At 52.0% G+C, this 16,727-nt stretch overlaps 5 protein-coding genes and 2 pseudogenes across 5 annotated transcripts, besides 15 other annotated features; all 7 read left to right on the plus strand.

Annotated features, from left to right (window-relative positions):
• On the plus strand, positions 1–1,637 carry Tc00.1047053506389.10 (trans-sialidase, putative; the record flags this gene model as incomplete). Its single annotated transcript, XM_803585.1, has 1 exon — positions 1–1,637. A coding segment is annotated over one exon (1,637 nt), but the record flags the coding sequence as incomplete, so codon positions are not given.
• Positions 1–7,632: a sequence feature (areas not merged during assembly with more than two copies in the genome that could not be assigned to a particular haplotype).
• On the plus strand, positions 4,205–6,136 carry Tc00.1047053506389.20 (annotated as a pseudogene).
• Positions 7,222–7,668, plus strand: Tc00.1047053506389.39 (annotated as a pseudogene).
• Positions 7,633–10,091: a sequence feature (haploid, Esmeraldo-like haplotype).
• Positions 7,913–8,006: a sequence feature (T-rich).
• Tc00.1047053506389.50 (hypothetical protein, conserved) lies at positions 8,093–9,577 on the plus strand (the record flags this gene model as incomplete). The annotated part of the gene is made up of 1 exon (XM_803586.1): positions 8,093–9,577. One exon carries the CDS (start codon positions 8,093–8,095, stop codon positions 9,575–9,577), a length of 1,485 nt encoding a protein of 494 aa, XP_808679.1.
• Positions 9,682–9,790: a sequence feature (GA-rich).
• Positions 10,083–10,104: a sequence feature (AT_rich).
• Positions 10,092–10,297: a sequence feature (haploid, non-Esmeraldo-like haplotype).
• Positions 10,107–10,126: a microsatellite.
• Tc00.1047053506389.60 (hypothetical protein, conserved) lies at positions 10,136–11,848 on the plus strand (the record flags this gene model as incomplete). Its single annotated transcript, XM_803587.1, has 1 exon — positions 10,136–11,848. One exon carries the CDS (start codon positions 10,136–10,138, stop codon positions 11,846–11,848), a length of 1,713 nt encoding a protein of 570 aa, XP_808680.1.
• Positions 10,298–16,727: a sequence feature (heterozygous, non-Esmeraldo-like haplotype).
• Positions 12,004–12,029: a microsatellite.
• Positions 12,210–12,244: a repeat region.
• Positions 12,539–12,569: a sequence feature (AT_rich).
• Tc00.1047053506389.70 (hypothetical protein, conserved) lies at positions 12,620–15,868 on the plus strand (the record flags this gene model as incomplete). The annotated part of the gene is made up of 1 exon (XM_803588.1): positions 12,620–15,868. The coding sequence occupies one exon, from the start codon at positions 12,620–12,622 to the stop codon at positions 15,866–15,868; it is 3,249 nt and encodes a 1,082-aa protein (XP_808681.1).
• Positions 14,991–15,016: a microsatellite.
• Positions 15,434–15,486: a sequence feature (GA-rich).
• Positions 15,895–15,934: a microsatellite.
• Positions 16,207–16,229: a microsatellite.
• On the plus strand, positions 16,471–16,727 carry Tc00.1047053506389.79 (calmodulin, putative; the record flags this gene model as incomplete). The annotated part of the gene is made up of 1 exon (XM_803589.1): positions 16,471–16,727. A coding segment is annotated over one exon (257 nt), but the record flags the coding sequence as incomplete, so codon positions are not given.

A 16,727-nucleotide genomic window follows, 5' to 3' on the forward strand; every position in this document is an offset into this window, starting at 1 on the left:
AAAAAATTTATGGAAAAGATACTTCCGTTACTCCGTGGACTGAGTTTGAAAAACAACACAAATCCTTGACAGGGCTGATTGGCGGCGGTGGATCGGGTGTTCAGACGAAGGACGGTACGCTTGTGTTGCCCGTGGAAGGCACGAAGGATGGAAAGGCCGTTTCGCTGATCATATGCTACTCAGTCACTGAGGGTGGGAAGCTGTCGAAGGGGATGTCTGCCGATGGCTGCAGTGATCCCTCCGTCGTGGAGTGGAAGGGAAAACTCATGATGATGACTGCGTGCGATGACGGCCGCCGCAGGGTGTACGAGATCGGTGACAAGGGGGAGTCGTGGACGGAGGCACTCGGGACACTCTCGCGCGTGTGGGGCAACAACCAAAAGCGACATGAGAAGGGCGTTGGAAGCGGTTTCAGCACAGCGACGATTGGGAACAGGGACGTGATGCTCGTTACTCTGCCGGTGTATTCAAACAGAAAGGGAAAAGAAAAGCGTGAACTTCATCTTTGGCTGACGGACAATACGCACATTGTTGATATTGGGCCGGTGTCCGGTGATGATGACGCTGCCGCCAGCTCCCTGCTGTACAAAAGTGCTGGAGGTGGACATAATACTAATGAGAGGTTGATTGCACTGTACGAGAAGAAGAAGGGCGATGGGGAGTCATCACTCGGTATGGTCTCTGTGCGTCTGACTGCGCAGCTGAAGCGGGTGAGGGAGGTGCTGGCGACCTGGAAGGAAGTGGACGGCCGTGTCTCCAAGCTGTGCCCTTCAACTGCTGCGAAGAATCCCTCAACTGGCAATGGCTGCAGCGCTGTTAAGATCACGGATGGGCTGGTTGGCTTTTTGTCCAAAAACTTCTCTGGTAACACATGGAAGGACGAGTACCTCGGAGTGAACGCCACAGTAAGGAAAGGAACGAATGGGGTGGCAACAGGGTATGCGGATGGAGTGACGTTCCATGGAGCGTGGGCGGAGTGGCCTGTTGGGAGGCAGGGGGAGAATCAGCTGTACCACTTTGCGAACCACAACTTCACTCTTGTGGCGACGTTGTCCGTCCACGGTGAGCCGAAGGGAGATACCCCCATTCCATTGATGGGTGCGACGATGAATGACAACAAGAAGACTGTGCTCCTGGGACTGTCGTACGACAAAGAGGGGAAGTGGCAGTTGCTGTGCGGTGGCAAAACGACCAAGGAGCTCCGCAGTAATTGGGAGCCAGAGACAACACACCAGGTGGCCATTGTGCTACGGAACGGCACCCAGTGCTCCGCGTACGTCGATGGTCAGCGTGTGGGAGATGCGCCATGTGAATTGAACAACACGGATTCGAAAGGAATCTCCCACTTCTACATTGGAGGGGATGGGGGCAGCGCAGGGAGCAAGGAAGACGTGCCTGTGACCGCGACGAATGTCCTGCTGTACAACCGCCCGTTGGATGACAATGCGATCCGCGTCCTCAACGCAAACAAAATTTCTATTCCGAAGCTGACAGGTCTGAAAACAGTGGCGGCAGAAGCAACGGGTGTCGGTGCCGCTCGCCACTTTGGGGCAAATGGTGATGGCAGCGCTGTTTGCGGAGGCGGACTGCTGCCGCTGCTCCTTCTGCTGGGACTGTGGGGGATTGCCGCTTCTTGAGGAGTGTGTGGTCTCGGCGTGGAACACCTCAGCACCGAATTACTTCCCCATGGGAACAAATTTCACTCATAAATCTTTTTTTTTGCGTATTTTAAATTTATTTTACTGTTTGCTTCTCTTTGGTTGATTTTACTTTTTTTTGTGTGTGTTTTTCTAGTCTCCCATCTCCCATCCCTTTTTTTTGCTTTTGGGGGCAATCACCGTGGACGTTTTTTCTTTTCTACTCTTCCCTCTTTAATTGTTTCTTCCGCACTCTTCCTGTGAGGGGTGCCGTGTGTTTCCGCCCAACTGCTCCACTCGCACACCACCGACACGCTCACGACGACGGCCCTGTGCGCCTCGCCTGCTGCCCGCATGAGGAGGGGCCGCGACGAACGGCGCGCTGAGGGAGCCGTGACGTGTGGGCGTGCGACGAGGGCCTGTGGAGCGGAGCACACATTTCTTTCCCTCTTGTTTTGCTTTCTTTGCGGCCAGGGCTGGCAGACACCCGCAGCGCCACACACACAGCCACACCCTGCCGCCGTGTTTTTAAGATTTTTTTGCTTTTCGTGTGCGCTTTAAGCGCCGGCATTTCTTTCGGGGTCGGCCTCGTGAGTATTTCTCTCCCCCCCGATGATTTTTTTCTTTTTGCTGCGCTCACTCTCCCGATGGAGTGACGCGACTCCCGTCATGTCTGCGTGCTTCTCTCAGTCCCCACACACACGAGTGACTGTGCTCTGCGGGCCGCACTCGCGCGCCGATGGGAGGGCTGAGGGGAGCAGCAACACGCAGATGACCCCATGAAATATAAACGATGTGCGGACACACAGAGGGTCGGACGGTTGAAGGACATTTAAATATCTTTTAATTTTCTTTTCGGACAAAATATATACAGACAGTTTGGTGTGGCCACACGGCAGCCAGGCGTTTTTTTCTTATTTTAAAATTTGTGTGGAAAAGTAATGGACGATTTCTTTTTATTTATAATTATTTTGTGTGATGGGGTTTGTGTAAGATGAGGGGGACGTTTTTTTGTTTGCAATAAATACTGTGTGAATTGCCGCTGCTTGGACTGCGGTGCAATCGTGAGTTTGAGCGGTCTTCTTCTTGTTGCTTCCGCCACGCACCTCCGCTGTACATTTTTGTGCGTCCCCTCACATACTCTGCTTCCTTTCTTTACTTCTTTGCTTTGTGTTTCTGCAGGCACACACACAAGATGCACATTGCAGTGGGTTTGAATGCTTCTTTTGCAGTGCATGCTGGCAGCTGCGTGTGGCGGCTGTTGTCTTCCTCCGTGGCTATGAGGAGAAGGGAGGAGGGAGTGCGCAGCCCGCGTCACCTTTCCTGCGGGTGTGGAGCACCGCGTGTGACTGCGTTGAGTTGGGCTCCGCGTCCCATTGATGGCGGGATGGCTGGAAATTTTGTTGCCGCGTCATGGATGGATGAGGGTTCGCCAGCGCGTGTGGCTGGTGTGGTGGGTGCTCGCTCCGTGTGCGTTGTGTTGTGGCCGCGGGTTTTGGCCATTTTCCGTTGGCTGTGGGAATGAGCTGGGAGGAGATGGTGGTGGATGTCTTCTCCTCCTGCATGGTTTGTGGCTGCTGGCGTTGTGTGCCTTTCCTGCGTGGATGCCGTCTCGTGGTGTGTGAACTGTGCGGCTGGGCCTGCTGCCTTCTCCGCATGTTGTCTGCTCTCTCTCGCTGTATCCGCTGTGCTCCGTTCCTCTCCCTCTTGTTGCATTCTTTTTCTTCTGTCTCACGGATCAGCTGACTGGCTCCAGCGACTCCACCACGGGTGACGATGGCTGCGATGATGACGGTGCGGCGCCGTGTTGGTCGTTGCGCTCTTGTGCTGCTGCTCGTTCGTGTGCGTGACGGCTGCTGGGAGTCCTGGAGATGTATCTGGTGATGCGGATGCGGTGGTTGTGCCGGTGGATGTGTCGTGTGCTCCGAGTGACGGCAGCCTGAGCTATCGCGTGTGTGCGTGTGTGTGTGTGGAGGAAGTGTTCTGCTGCCAGTGCTGAGGCTGAGTGTGAGAATTATACCTTTAGTGGCTTTGGTGTGCGCATGCACTGCAGGAATGGTGAGCTGGGTGCTGTGCGCCATGTGGCCAATGCGGTGCACACGTGTAGCAACTGTGCTGCCAGCTGTGCAAGGAAAGAGGAAGGGGCCACCGTTGCCTTCACGATGAATGTGACGACACATAAATAAGCCGGCCCTTATGAATTGTGGTGGCGTCAATTTTATCCCGATGGAACCATCCATCCGCCTGCACGGAGCAGCGATGCTGACCAGACGGGCATCTGTCAGTTGCCGCCACCCCGTGAAGGGAAGGATGACACAAAATCTGGTGGGACAACTGCACCGCAAGTGAATGCTGAGCCGTCACGTCAACACGAGGATTGGCGACTGTCTGCGGCGGCTGACGGACCCAACACCGTCGATCCGAGTCCCGCATCCAACACGGCGACCAACACGTCCGAGACGAGGCCTGAGTTTGCTTACGTTTAAAATATCAATGTGGCTCCGGCACCTCCCGGAAGAAGGCCCACGCCTGTCACCGAGCCGAAGGGGAATCCCATTGATGATGCGATGAGTGGTTTAATAAATGCTGAGTTGCCGCAGGGAGTCGATCTATTTGTGGCGCAGACGACGCTGGTGCAGCCGAAGGATGGGATTGTTCCAGTTACGGCGAGGGATTCATTTGTTTCACCCTCTCTCGTCAGTGCTGGTGGAGTAATTTCTGCTTTCTTTGAAGGTTGCATGGATGCCGAATATCGACTTGGTCAATTAATTATGTCCTTTTCTTCTGATGTGGTTGCGGGGTGCATCGACTCTGCGTGGGATTGGTCCACTGTTGTTGGCGAGGTCAATAAAAGATACATGGAGGGCACACACTGTGGTTGGAGCAGCGGAGGGAAAGGAGAGTTTGGGTGTTGTGCTCCGCCGCACAACAATCACGAAGGGCCACAGAGTTTTTTCTCTTGCGGGAGGCTCTGATGTGTCCTACGAAGGTGGGTGTTGGAGAGAGGGCGGCTTGGAGCCGAAACTGTTTGTGGGTGATGTCACGGATCCCACGGGTGGCAAGCGGAGTGGACGGATCGAATGGGGCGACCCCAAACCATTCCCGAAGCTGATCTCTTCTGCTTCTCACGAAGGTGAGTGGACGGAGTTCATTGCTTCTGTTGGCTCAGGTGTTGTGATGGAGGATGGCACGCTTGTGTTTCCTCTGACGGCGAAGGATGAAGCAGAAGACGTTTACTCCATGATCATTAGCTCGACGGACAACGGCAGTATCTGGACGCTCTCTGAAGACATTTCCCCTGCGCAATGCCTTAACCCCTGCGTCACCGGATGGGAGGGATCACTTCTCATGATTGTTGACTGCGAGAATGGCCGGAGGGTGTACGAGTCGCGTGACATGGGGACAGCGTGGACGGAGGCCATCGGGGCACTCTAAGGTGTGTGGGTCAACGCCCGGTCAGGAGTCCCTCAGAAGGAAAGCCTGCGTGTGGATGCCCTCATCACCGCGACCATTGAGGAAAGGAAGGTCATGCTTTACACTCAGAGAGGGCACGCCTCGGTGAAGAAAAGGGCCACTGCGCTTTGCCTTTGGGTCACGGACAGCAACCGCACGCTTTCTGCTGGACCGGTTGCCGTGGACAATGCTGCGAATTGGACGCTCGCCAGCAACCTGCTGTACTCGGATGGCAGTTTGCATCTTTTACAGCGGAGGGGCAACGGTGAATGCCGTGTCATTTCACTTTCCCGCCTGATGGAGGAACTGAGTGCGGTCAGGTCCGTCCTCAGTACTTTGGCGCAAAAGGACATTTTCTTCTCCAGCTTGTCTATACCCACGGCGGGGCTGGTGGCAGTTTTGTCCGGTGCGGCCTGAAACGAAAGGTGGAACGACGAGTACCTTTGCCTGAATGCAACGGTGACAGGTGCAGTGAAGGACAACGATGGGTTACAAGTGACGGGAGTTGAGTCCAGGGCAATATGGCCTGTGAACACTCGGGGTGATGAAGTGCGTCATATATCTTTGAGCCACAACTTCACACTTGTAGCGTCGGTGGCCATCGAATTGACTCCGAGAGGGAGCATTCCTCTGCTGACCGCGATGCTGGCGGACACTGAGTCCAATCATACCATGGAACTGTCGTACAGCCACAAGAAGAAGTGGGAGCCGAAGGAAGAATGCCAAGTGGCACTCATGCTGCAAGGCAACAAGGCCTCTGTGGACGTTGATGGTGAGTTGCTGGGGAGGAATAGGTGCCGTTAACGGGCGAGAGGCCACCTGAGGTCCTGAGGTTTTGCTTTGGGGAGTGCGGTGGGCACTAATCTCATGTGAAGGTGGAGAACGTTTTTCTGCACAACCGCCTACTGAATTTCGCTGCGATGCGTGCACTCAAGGACAGGGTCCCCGTTCCGACGAGAGAAGTGGCTCCGACACCACCCGAGAAGGTTCGAGTAGTTGACAGCGTCAGAGCGCACGTTGCTGAGGATATTACCGGAGGGAAATGAATGGGCACAACGCAATGCCACTGGACATGAATCCCTATTACAAATAGTCACCTCGCAGTGTCTGGAGCGGCGTGAGTCCCGACGACCGCCTCGCCCTCTCCCAACGACGTGAAATTGATACTGCGTGACTTGAGCGGCAACAATACCGTGCGCGTGTGTTTCTTGTGTGTTGCTGCTTCTGGGATTGTGTTTGGGGGGTGGCAGTCTTCTGAGCCACAGAGTGTGGATTTGCGACTCCTCACGGAGAATACGTGCCGCTTTCCTCGCTCTTTTTTATGCCGCCGTTTTTATTTATTTTTTAACGCTTTGCTGTTTGTTGATTCTTTCGATGTTTTTGCTTTTCAATGTTGCCTTTGATGCAGTTTGTCTGTTATAATCAGTACTGTTGTGTTTTTCTTTACGCAGTGTTTGGTTGATAAATACCGTGATGAGTGATTTGTTTCCCCCCTCTTGTTTGCTTTTTTTTTTGCCCACACACGGTGCCGGCCTCATTGCTGTGCGTTCCACGGACTGCACGAAAGGAGGAGCGGAGGAACAGGCCGGATGCCGCATGAAATGTGAAGGATGTTGTGTGGGCTCGTGGAACAGTACGAAATTTTTCCTTAGTTTTTGTTGCGCAGGCAATATGTATACACAGAAACACACGGTCGTTTCTATTGCGCTGCATGGCAAATGAAACAAAAGTTCTGCCGAATTAAATTTCCCTAATTGTTTCTTTTGAGGGTCATGCCGGAATCTCACCTTTTCCTTTTATTTGGTAACTCACCGCAGCGTGATTCCATTGTTACCGTAGTCACTGTCGCTGTGTGTCTCCGTGTCCCGTTGAGTGTCCCTCTGCTGGCCGTGCTGCTGACATGCCCCCACTTCTCCTTTCCTGCTAGTGGCACCGATGGTCCGCGACTACGATTGTTTGTGCTCCCCATTGCGATGGCACGAGGGTGACTGGGCACCGGCCTGCTGAGTGCGCTCGGAGGGGAGCGGATGGTGTGTGCTGAGCGCATTGCTCTATCTTGCGGTGCGACGTGGGTGGCATTGCTTTTGTTTGTGCCCTTGTGCATGCGCTGTGCGGCGGGCTTCTCTTCCCCATGGCACCGCCCTTGTGCGTGGGCGAGTGGAGGGAGCGGAGGTGTGAGGGAGTGAGGGTGGCCGTTGTTTCTGCACATTTGTATCTTCCACAAAAGTGGCACCTCTCGGCAGCCTTTCGCAGCACCCAGGCCGTGGATCGGGAGGATGGGAGGGTCTGCTCCAAGCACAAGGAGGGCACCGAGATGCAGCGCATGGAGCACGTGCGCAAGTACGCGTTTGGCGTTGCACTCATCATTGGGGAGGAGAGGCGGCACGACATTGTGGCGCTGTGGGTGTTCCGCGGCCGGGGCATGCCGGCGATTGTGGAGGACGTGGAGGACACGGAGCTGTTCGACTGGGAGGAGGTCGCTGACGTCGCGGCGCAGCGGGAGCGCATCACGGACTACCTGTGCTGGGAGGGCCCGACGATCCCGAGGCCTGTGCTGGAGGGGCGTGTGTTCAATTGAGCGTGGCGTGCTGGTGAGGGACTGAGTAGAGAGAATAACGGTAATAGTAACTGTGGGAGTGTGAGGAACGGGGCAAGGGCGAGGAGCACCTTTTTTTTTCTGTGTGTGTTTTAACTGTGCTCACATTTTCTTGGTTTGATGCCGTACTTATTGTATTACCCAGCGGTGGGCGATTGTGTGACTTGCCTCTCCTCCTCTCGCTTTGCTGAGAGTGATTTTTAATGTCTTTTGGCTGTTGGAGTCCTTTTTTTTTTTTATTCTTGACAACTTTTTATTTATTTTTTTTTTTTTTGAATTATTTTTTGTGTTGTGTTCATTTCTTGTAGTATTCTTGTTTTCACTTGTTAGTTGTGTGTGCGTGTTTGTTCAACAGGTTATTGTTTTGAAAGTGCAATTATAGCTGTGAAAACGTGCAACTGCGTGAATGGAGGCTCCAGGTGTGTCGATGCCGGCAAAGTTTCCGAGGCCCTCCGCTGTTTTTTCTACAATGTTGGAGAAATGCGGTGGTTGTGTTTTGCCGCATCCTGTAGTTGCTGTGCGTACCGTTAATTTACCTTGCGGTTGCGTGGTGTTGGCTGCTGGTGGTGGCATCGTCTCAGTAGCCTTGTTATCGACAATGATGCGATCTCTGCCGTTAGAGGGCGGTGCCGCTGTTGAGGAAATGTGTGCGCTTGGTCCATTAGTGGAAGTGGGGAATCTGGTTTTCACGAGTGGCCTTGTGACATGTATGACGGTTGCGCTTCTGCCGGGCGGTGGTGCGGCTTTGGCTATTGTAGGGACGAGTTGTGGTTCGCTGTGCTTGTTTGTGGTGGAAAGTCGTGCTGGTGGAAACCAACCGGCGCTTTTTAAGGTGTGCGAGACGTCTCTCTGCGAGTACTCTGACGGGTTAATTTCTGTGGAGGACTTAGTGACGGATGTCTGCGTTGGTTTTGACCCGGCGGGGCGACCGGAATTTATTGTCGCGGCTTCATCGACATGTGTGGTGGTGGTTGACACGCAGCGCTTTGATGAGTTTTTGAGGGCGAAGGCAACGGAAGCGGTAGTGCGGGTGTTTACTAAAAACCACCCGCCGCATGTTGGACAGCCGATGAGTGACACTTTTTGTGTTTCATTTGCGACAGCCGAAGTGGTGCGAGTGTTGGTACCAGAGCGCTACCATGCTGCCTTCACGATGGATGTGGCTCTTGTGGTTGTGCTTGACAATGGGGAGGTGCGCTATATCACACGTAGTGTTGTGGGTGGTTCTGTGCAGCTGCTAATTGAACACCACATGCAGCGACAGGCACGACAGAGTGAGGTTGGACTCTCCATTTTGTTAGATGACGATCCAATTCGGGGCAGTCCACGAGCGTTGCCACATGTGTTGTATGCGTACAGTCTTTCGGATGTTGTGCACAACGTCTGTACCTCGGCGGTGGGACCGCTTGCGGCCAAAAAAATTATTTTAAACGATGCCACGCTTTGCTACAATGCTGCCGCACGTCAGATGCGACTTATTGTTGCCGGTGCAGAGGGGCAGTCTGCTGAGCGTACAGGACAAAATTGCATCGCGTCAGGGTGGTGGGCAATTGCTTATAATGTCGTGTGTCCCAACGACACGTTGAAACATGCACAGTCACTGACGGTGTCAAGTTTTTCAGCTCTCAATTCGAGTTTACTGCCACGTGATCGTCGCGGTCTGGCGGCTGTTTTGGCCGTTTCTGACAACCAACTGCTGTTTGCGTGCGGTAACGAACTGCACTTATGCACCGTCGCCGGGGATTCAATGAGCGGTGGTTACGGCTCCTTGCGGCATGTGCACACAACCAGATCCGTTGTCAACAGCGTGGCAACCGCAGGGTCGCTGGGCGGTGGGAAGTCTTTTGTTATTGTTGCATGTGGATCGTCGCTCACACTCTTGCAGATTTAATTGGTTGATATGTGTCATGTGGGATGAAGTAGGGGTGATGTGTGACGTTGCGAGGGTTGTGTTGTTGTTGTTTTTCTTTCTGATAATTTCACTTAATAAACGAGGAAGGAAGAGGAAAGAGATGAGAAGAGAGAAGGACCAGACGAAGAAGGAGAATAGGAGTGCGGATGGATGAAGGGGGAGGGAAAAGAAGAGTAGCAGTCGTGAGGAGGACGCAGACACACACACACAGAGAGAGAGAGAGGAGAGAGACGGTTTGGCAAGTTGGGATGGGGGAATTTGCCGGCGACATGTCACTTCTCTGCTCAAACAGTCCAATCACGCGGTGGGATGAACTTTTTCTTTTTTTTTTAGTTTCTTTTCCCCCTCTGTGTGTTGTGGCTGCCTGCATAAAAAACTGTCCCACACTAACCGGGGTAGTAGACGTGAAGGGTTGAAATAGAAGCGAAGTTTTTTATACGTACAAGTCGCCTGCTCGTTTGGTCCCCCCCACGCTTTCGCCCTGTTTTTTTTTATTATTATTTTTTCTTGTGTGTGTGTGTGTGTGTGCACGCCGACATGAATGAGCGGGCATTGTCGCTGGCGGAGGGTTTTGTCTCGGCGAATTATGTTCAGGCAGGAGGAGAGGCACTCCGCGCAAATGAGCGTTTGGTACGTTCCGTCCTTGCCCAGCGTCGGTGTCCTGAGAAGGGCATGTCAGATGTTGCCATTGAGTGGCTGCTGCATCAACTTGCGTTGATGGATACAAATAACTTTCCTGCACATGTCGGTGCGGGGGAGCGGGAGGGTCGCGTCGCAGCGCCACTTGTTGCACGGAGGAACTACGGCCTTGCTCACGGTATCGGACGCTCTGGTGATATTTTGAGCGACCAACCAAAGGCAGCCGGTTCGAGTTTGATACACAAATTAACAAACTGCATGATGTTAGATCTGCTGCGACTCGCAGGAGCGCCGTCCATTGAGTCGGCTGTGGTTTTCCCCATGGCTACAGGAATGACACTGTCGTTGGTGTTACGCGCTCTGGCGTTGTTGCGGCGAGATGAGAAGCGGAAGGAAATGCCGGATTTGCTGAAGGGTGCCGTGGAGGACGAGCCCCGCTATGTCATTTGGGCCCGTATTGATCAAAAGACGGCACTGAAGTGTATTGAAGCGGCAGGATTTGTGCCAGAGATTGTGGAACTTCGGCATGCACCGTTGCAGCGAAAAGGCACCTGTGGTTTAGGGTTAGGTAGTGAGACGTGCCTGCATCCCTTTTTTCTTCAAGTCCACCTGGACGACATCGTCGCCGCGATTCAACGTGTTGGTGGGCCCAAACATGTGCTTTGTGTGCTTTCGACGACCAGCTGCTTTGCTCCACGTATCCCGGACGACGTTCTTGCCATCGCCAAGCATTGTAAATTCATGAATATCCCGTACGTGGTCAATAATGCCTACGGCGTGCAAAGCCGAGTCATCATGCGGCGTCTGGATGCGGCGATGCGGTTGGGGCGCATAGACGCCATGGTGCAGTCAGGAGACAAAAATTTTCTTGTCCCCGTAGGCGGCGCCGTGCTTAGCGGTAAAAAGCATGTGGTGGAACGTGCTGCCGCCTTGTACGCAGGGCGCGCAAGTATTTCGCCGATTGTGGATCTCTTTATAACGGCTCTGAGTATGGGCCGCGGCGGCTTTCAACGCCTCTGGGAAGTACGTTATGAGGTGCTGAACATGGTTCAGCAAGGGCTGCGTAGGTTTGCGATGGCTAGGGGTGAAGTTTTGCTAGAGGAAGAAGATGTAAATGACATCGCCGCTTCCGCCTCCGCTGCTGGCTCTACTGGGGCTGCCGCAACAGCGTCTTGTACAGTACGTGGAACACATAGGAATGACATTAGCTTTGCAGTTACCATGCATACGGTGGGAGGGGCGGCGAATGCAAAGGCGATAGGAGCGCGTCTATTTCGTGGCGCTGTCACAGGACCACGGGTAATTGTACCTGACTCGACGATAAAACAATTGTGTGGGTTGTCGTTTCGTAACTACGGCATGCACACCGATGAGGTTCTGCCATGCCCGCTACTTGTCATGGCGTGTGGAATTGGTACGACGGCGGAGGAGGTACGTGGAGTCATGGAGCGACTGGAGGTGGCGTGGCCATTACCAAGAACACTATCATCAGCACCGCTGGTAGCAGCATCCGTAATGGAACCGCCGTTGGAAAAGATAAAAGATGTGGCACCTGAAGTTGTTGTCAATTATGGTGTGGATGACAGCGGAGAGGAGGAGGAGGCATTATAAGAAGAAGGCCGCCATGACAACAGGAGTGATGGAGAATGAAGTGAAAGGCACTGAGTCGATGAAATACATGCGTGAGTGTAATAGTAATTGTTCCTAATATGATCATTAGTGCACGCACCTTTTTACTGATGACAGAACCGCATTGGACTAGAAGGAACAACAACAACAACAACAACAACAAGAAGAGAAAAGGAGGCGTTTGGCATCTATGGTATCCGTGCATGTATTGTTTGGTTGGTTGGTTGGATTTGAGTTTAACGTTGTGTGGATATGTTGGGTGTAATTTATTGTGTTACAGTTGAAGGAAAGAGAAGGAGGAAGAGGGGGGGGGGGGGATAAACCGGTGGGGTGGAGGCGTCCGTCTCTCCCTCTCTCTTTCTCTTTCTCTTTTTCCCTATTCTTTGCATTTGTCCCTTCATGCATGAAGACTTCACTTCCGTGGCGTGTTGGAAGTTACCACATGTGTCTTTTTGTTGAATTTTCTTTGCAATATTACACATGGGGCCATTGCCCGCTTACCTTTTTTTTTTTCTTTCTTTTCCTGTTCTGTGCGACCTCGCCGGTTTGATGGGCGGCAAGAAAAATATCGCGAAGAGGCCACACCGCCTGTCTGACTCTCCCAAGGAGTGACTCGACCATCATATAAATATACAGGCAGACACAAGTGCACTAGACAAGAATTACAAAAACAAAAAAATAAGTAAAAAATAAAATAAAATAACGGCAACTTGTTGGTGCAAAAGAGGAGCTTTGGGAAAAGCGGTAAGAAAAATGGTGAAGCAACGCATGACGGCACTTGATGTACGGGCTTCCGTGGAGGAGATGCGGTCGGAGCTTCTCGGCCTACGCCTACTGAACGTATATGATATTAATCCAAAGATGTTTCTGTTTAAATTTGGCCACGGCGAAAACAAACGGACACTTTTGCTTGAAAGTGGGATACGGATGCATCTTACGCAACTTGTGCGAGAGAAGCCAAAAGTGCCTTCGCAGTTTACGCTTAAGCTCCGTAAACATGTACGGGCATGGCGGCTTGACTCCGTCACACAACTGCAGCATGATCGTACGGTAGACTTTCGCTTTGGTGTGGGCGAGGGTGCCTCCTATCACATTATCATTGAACTCTTTTCGAAGGGCAACGTTGTGTTAACCGACCACGAGTACCGCATTTTGCTTCTCCTCCGCACACACAAGGATGATGATATCAAAATGTTCGTGCGGGAGTTGTACCCCGTGACAAGGCCTTTTGAAGAACAGCAGGAGAAGGAGGTTATGGCGCAATCGGAGAGTGGAAAGGAGAAGGAGGAGGAGCAGCGGCGCACAAAAGCGCTACAGCAAGAATGGCACACCGTCTTTGCTCGACATGCGGACTATGAGACCATACGCTCTACACTTTCTGCTGTGCATCACTTTGGACCTGCCCTTGCAGATCACATTTTGACCGTCACAGGAGTGAAGAATGTGAAAAAGGGCGAGATAACGTCGGACGCGGAGACGATGTTTAAGCTGCTTCTACCTGGAATGCTACAGGCATGGGAGATTACCTTCTCTCCTTTGCCTGGGGGCGGGTATTTGATTTCCAACCATAGGCAGAGGAAAGAATCTCGCAAAGGTGGCCAAGAAGCCTCATCCAAAATTGAAGAAGACAAGTCACAGGCTGAGGAGGAAAAGTCTATGAATGTCAACGTGGCTGACGAATCACAACAGCAGATGCAGGCTGTGAAGTATGATGACTTTAGTCCTGTTCTCCTTGCCCAGTACAGCAGTGACGGTGTGGTGACGTCCTTTTTAAAAAGTTTTGGTAGCGTATGCGATGCCTTCTTTCTCTACACAGAGACGGAAAAGATTGAGCAACACAATGAAAAGAAGACGACCTCCGTTATATCTAAGAGGAATAAATTTGAGCGGGATCACCAGCGTCGTCTGAATGCACTCGAAATGGAAGAGCAAGAGAACCAACGTAAAGGGGAATGTATCATTCAAAATGCGGTAAAGATTGACGAGGCGATTGGGCTTATTAACGGGGCACTTGCTGCGGGAATTCAGTGGGATGCGCTGCGCAGCCTATTGAAGCGACGACATGCGGAAGGACATCCAGTGGCGTACATGGTGCATGATCTCTTTCTTGAGCGCAACAGCATCTCCGTGCTGGTGGAATCCAATGAGCAGGAGGATGAAGGTGAGGAGGACTGCGATGTGACACCGATGGTCATTGAAGTGGAACTTAGTAAAACGGCGTACGCCAACGCGACGACGTACTTTGCGAAAATGAAATCCAACCGTATCAAGTACGAAAAAACCGTCGCTGCCACAGCAAAGGCCTTGGCGGGAGCCGAGAAGAAAGGGGAGCGTCTTGCAGCCAAGCAGAAGACAAAGAAGGCCATTGTGAAGGAACGACGTCGCTTTTGGTGGGAGAAGTTCTCTTGGTTCCGAACCTCTTGTGGCGACTTTGTGCTGCAGGGGAAAGACCTACAGACGACGGAGATTCTCATACGACGTGTCATGCAATTGGGTGATGTCTTTGTGCACTGCGACGTGGATGGTGCACTCCCTTGTGTACTTCGGCCTATTGGCTCTGCGTGGACCACCGCCTTTGTGGAGGATGTAGAAGGCGATCCTCAGGAGGGTTGTCAGGCAAAGACGTGTCGTATACACATGACAAGCCTTGATGAAGCTGGTGCGTGGTGCGTGAGCCGCAGCTCTGCGTGGGAGGGTAAATTCAGTGTTGCTGCCTGGTGGGTGCATGCGTCACAGATCAACGGAGGTACCGCCAGTGGCTGTTACCTTTTCGACGGGGAAAAGCACTACCTGCGACCACAGCCAATCACATTCGCATGTGGACTTTTATTCCGCGTTTCCACCCGCCGCATTGATCCTAACGACCGTGACGAGTTGCCAAACTTCATATCCGAAGGGGAACTTCGCCCACGGCATTTGGAAGAGGAAGGGGAGGAGGGAGAATACGGTGCATTTCTTCCGCCTGATAGCGCCACCACACTTCATCCATTGCCGTCCTTTTGGGAGCTGCGCGGACCGCGTCGTCATCCACAGCCGCAGCAGCAACGTCAGGGGCGTCAGGCCGCTGAGGGGAAGGCCGCCCAGAAGGGGATGACGGCTTCGAAAAAGACCACGTCAACCCCGTCAACAACAACAACAACAACAACAACACAAAAAGTAATTGCTGGGGCCGAGCGAGGAGGAAAAGGGAGTGGTGCCGGTGGTGGCACCAGGGTTGCGTCTGCTCCCTCTCCACAAAAAAGCATGCAGCAGCTGACAAAGCATCAGCGGAAGAAGCTTAAGAAAATTCAGGAGAAGTATAAAGATCAGGACGAGGAAGATCGTCTGTATGGCGCCCTTCTTAATGGCAATCAAATGTCGAAGGTGCAGCTGGAGGTGCTGGCGCTTCAGCGGGAAAAGGAGAAGCGACATGAGTTGTTTCCATCAAAAGCATTTGAGGAAAAAAACTTTGATGAAAAGCGAGAAGAGGACGTTGAGGAAGTGACCGAATTTATTGATGAAGATAAGTCCGGGGAAACTAACAGCCATAATGAATCTTCCATTTCTTTGCTTCGTAACAACTCAGTTGATGGGAAAGAGGGGCATAAAGAGGAGGAGGAGGAGGAAGTGGAGAATGAGAAACACAATGCAGGTCAGCCGCAGTCAAAAACACGTGCGGTCGCGACTTCCGTAGAGGAGTCTTGCATCGCAAACGACGAGGAACTTCGCCGCGAGTGGCAGTACTTTACATCACAGCCAAAGCCGATGGATAACATTGAGTATGCCTTGGCTGTTTGTGCTCCAATGAGTTGTGTAATCTCATACAAGTACCGTGCGGAACTGTCATTTGGGAACGCTAAAAAAGGTCAGGTAACGACTAGTCTTCAGGGGCACTTTTTGGCAATGACTAAAGGTGTTGAGAATGCATCTGAGGTACGTGCCGTGGAGTCGTTGGATGCAAATGTTGTGATGGAACAGCTCCGCGGAAATTTGAGGTGCCTCACGACGAGGCAGAAAAAATAGAGACGGTGTGAACCCAGTATGGGAGCCTTCTTTTCTTTCTTTCTTTCTTTCTTTCTTTTTTTTTTTTGCTTGCTTTAATGTGTATTTGAATCTATTTGTTTGTGTGCGAGTGTTTATTTTTGAAGTTATTCTCACTCACACCTGTAACCCTCTTGCGCTTGACTCATTTATTGTCCCAATGTTTCATTTGGCAGCAGAAGTAGTCGTCGTGCTGATGGTGGAGAATACCATATGCATTTATGCATCTACGTTTGCCGCGTTCAATTCATACCTGCCGTTTGGTTGTTGTTTTTTTGTTTTTTTGTTTTTTCTTTTTAGGTTTATTTGCCGCCTAATTGTTTTTTTTTTTTTTTTTTTTTTTGCTTGATTCCCTAGCAGCCATGGTGAATACACATGACAAATACACCGTCATGGTTGTTTTTCTACAGCCGCAGTATTTTTTTCTTTTTTTTTTTCCCCCTCCTTTTTTCACTTTCTGCTGAATTTCGTATTTATTTATTTTTTTCACCCCCAACAGGTTGGGGATTATTTGTCTACAGTAAAAACAAAACCAAAACCAACAAAAAAAGAGGAATCACCACCACCAAAGGCTTACTTTTCAAATGGCTGATCAACTGTCCAACGAGCAGATCTCCGAGTTCAAGGAGGCCTTCTCGCTGTTCGACAAGGACGGCGATGGCACCATCACGACGAAGGAGCTCGGCACGGTGATGCGCTCGCTGGGCCAGAACCCGACGGAGGCGGAGCTGCAGGACATGATCAACGAGGTGGACCAGGACGGCAGCGGCACCATTGACTTCCCCGAGTTCCTGACGCTGATGGCCCGCAAGATGCAGGACTCGGACTCGGAGGAGGAGAT

Source organism: Trypanosoma cruzi, genomic scaffold (genome assembly GCF_000209065.1).
Source record: "Trypanosoma cruzi strain CL Brener 1047053516489 genomic scaffold, whole genome shotgun sequence".
Taxonomy (NCBI): Eukaryota; Euglenozoa; class Kinetoplastea; order Trypanosomatida; family Trypanosomatidae; genus Trypanosoma; species Trypanosoma cruzi.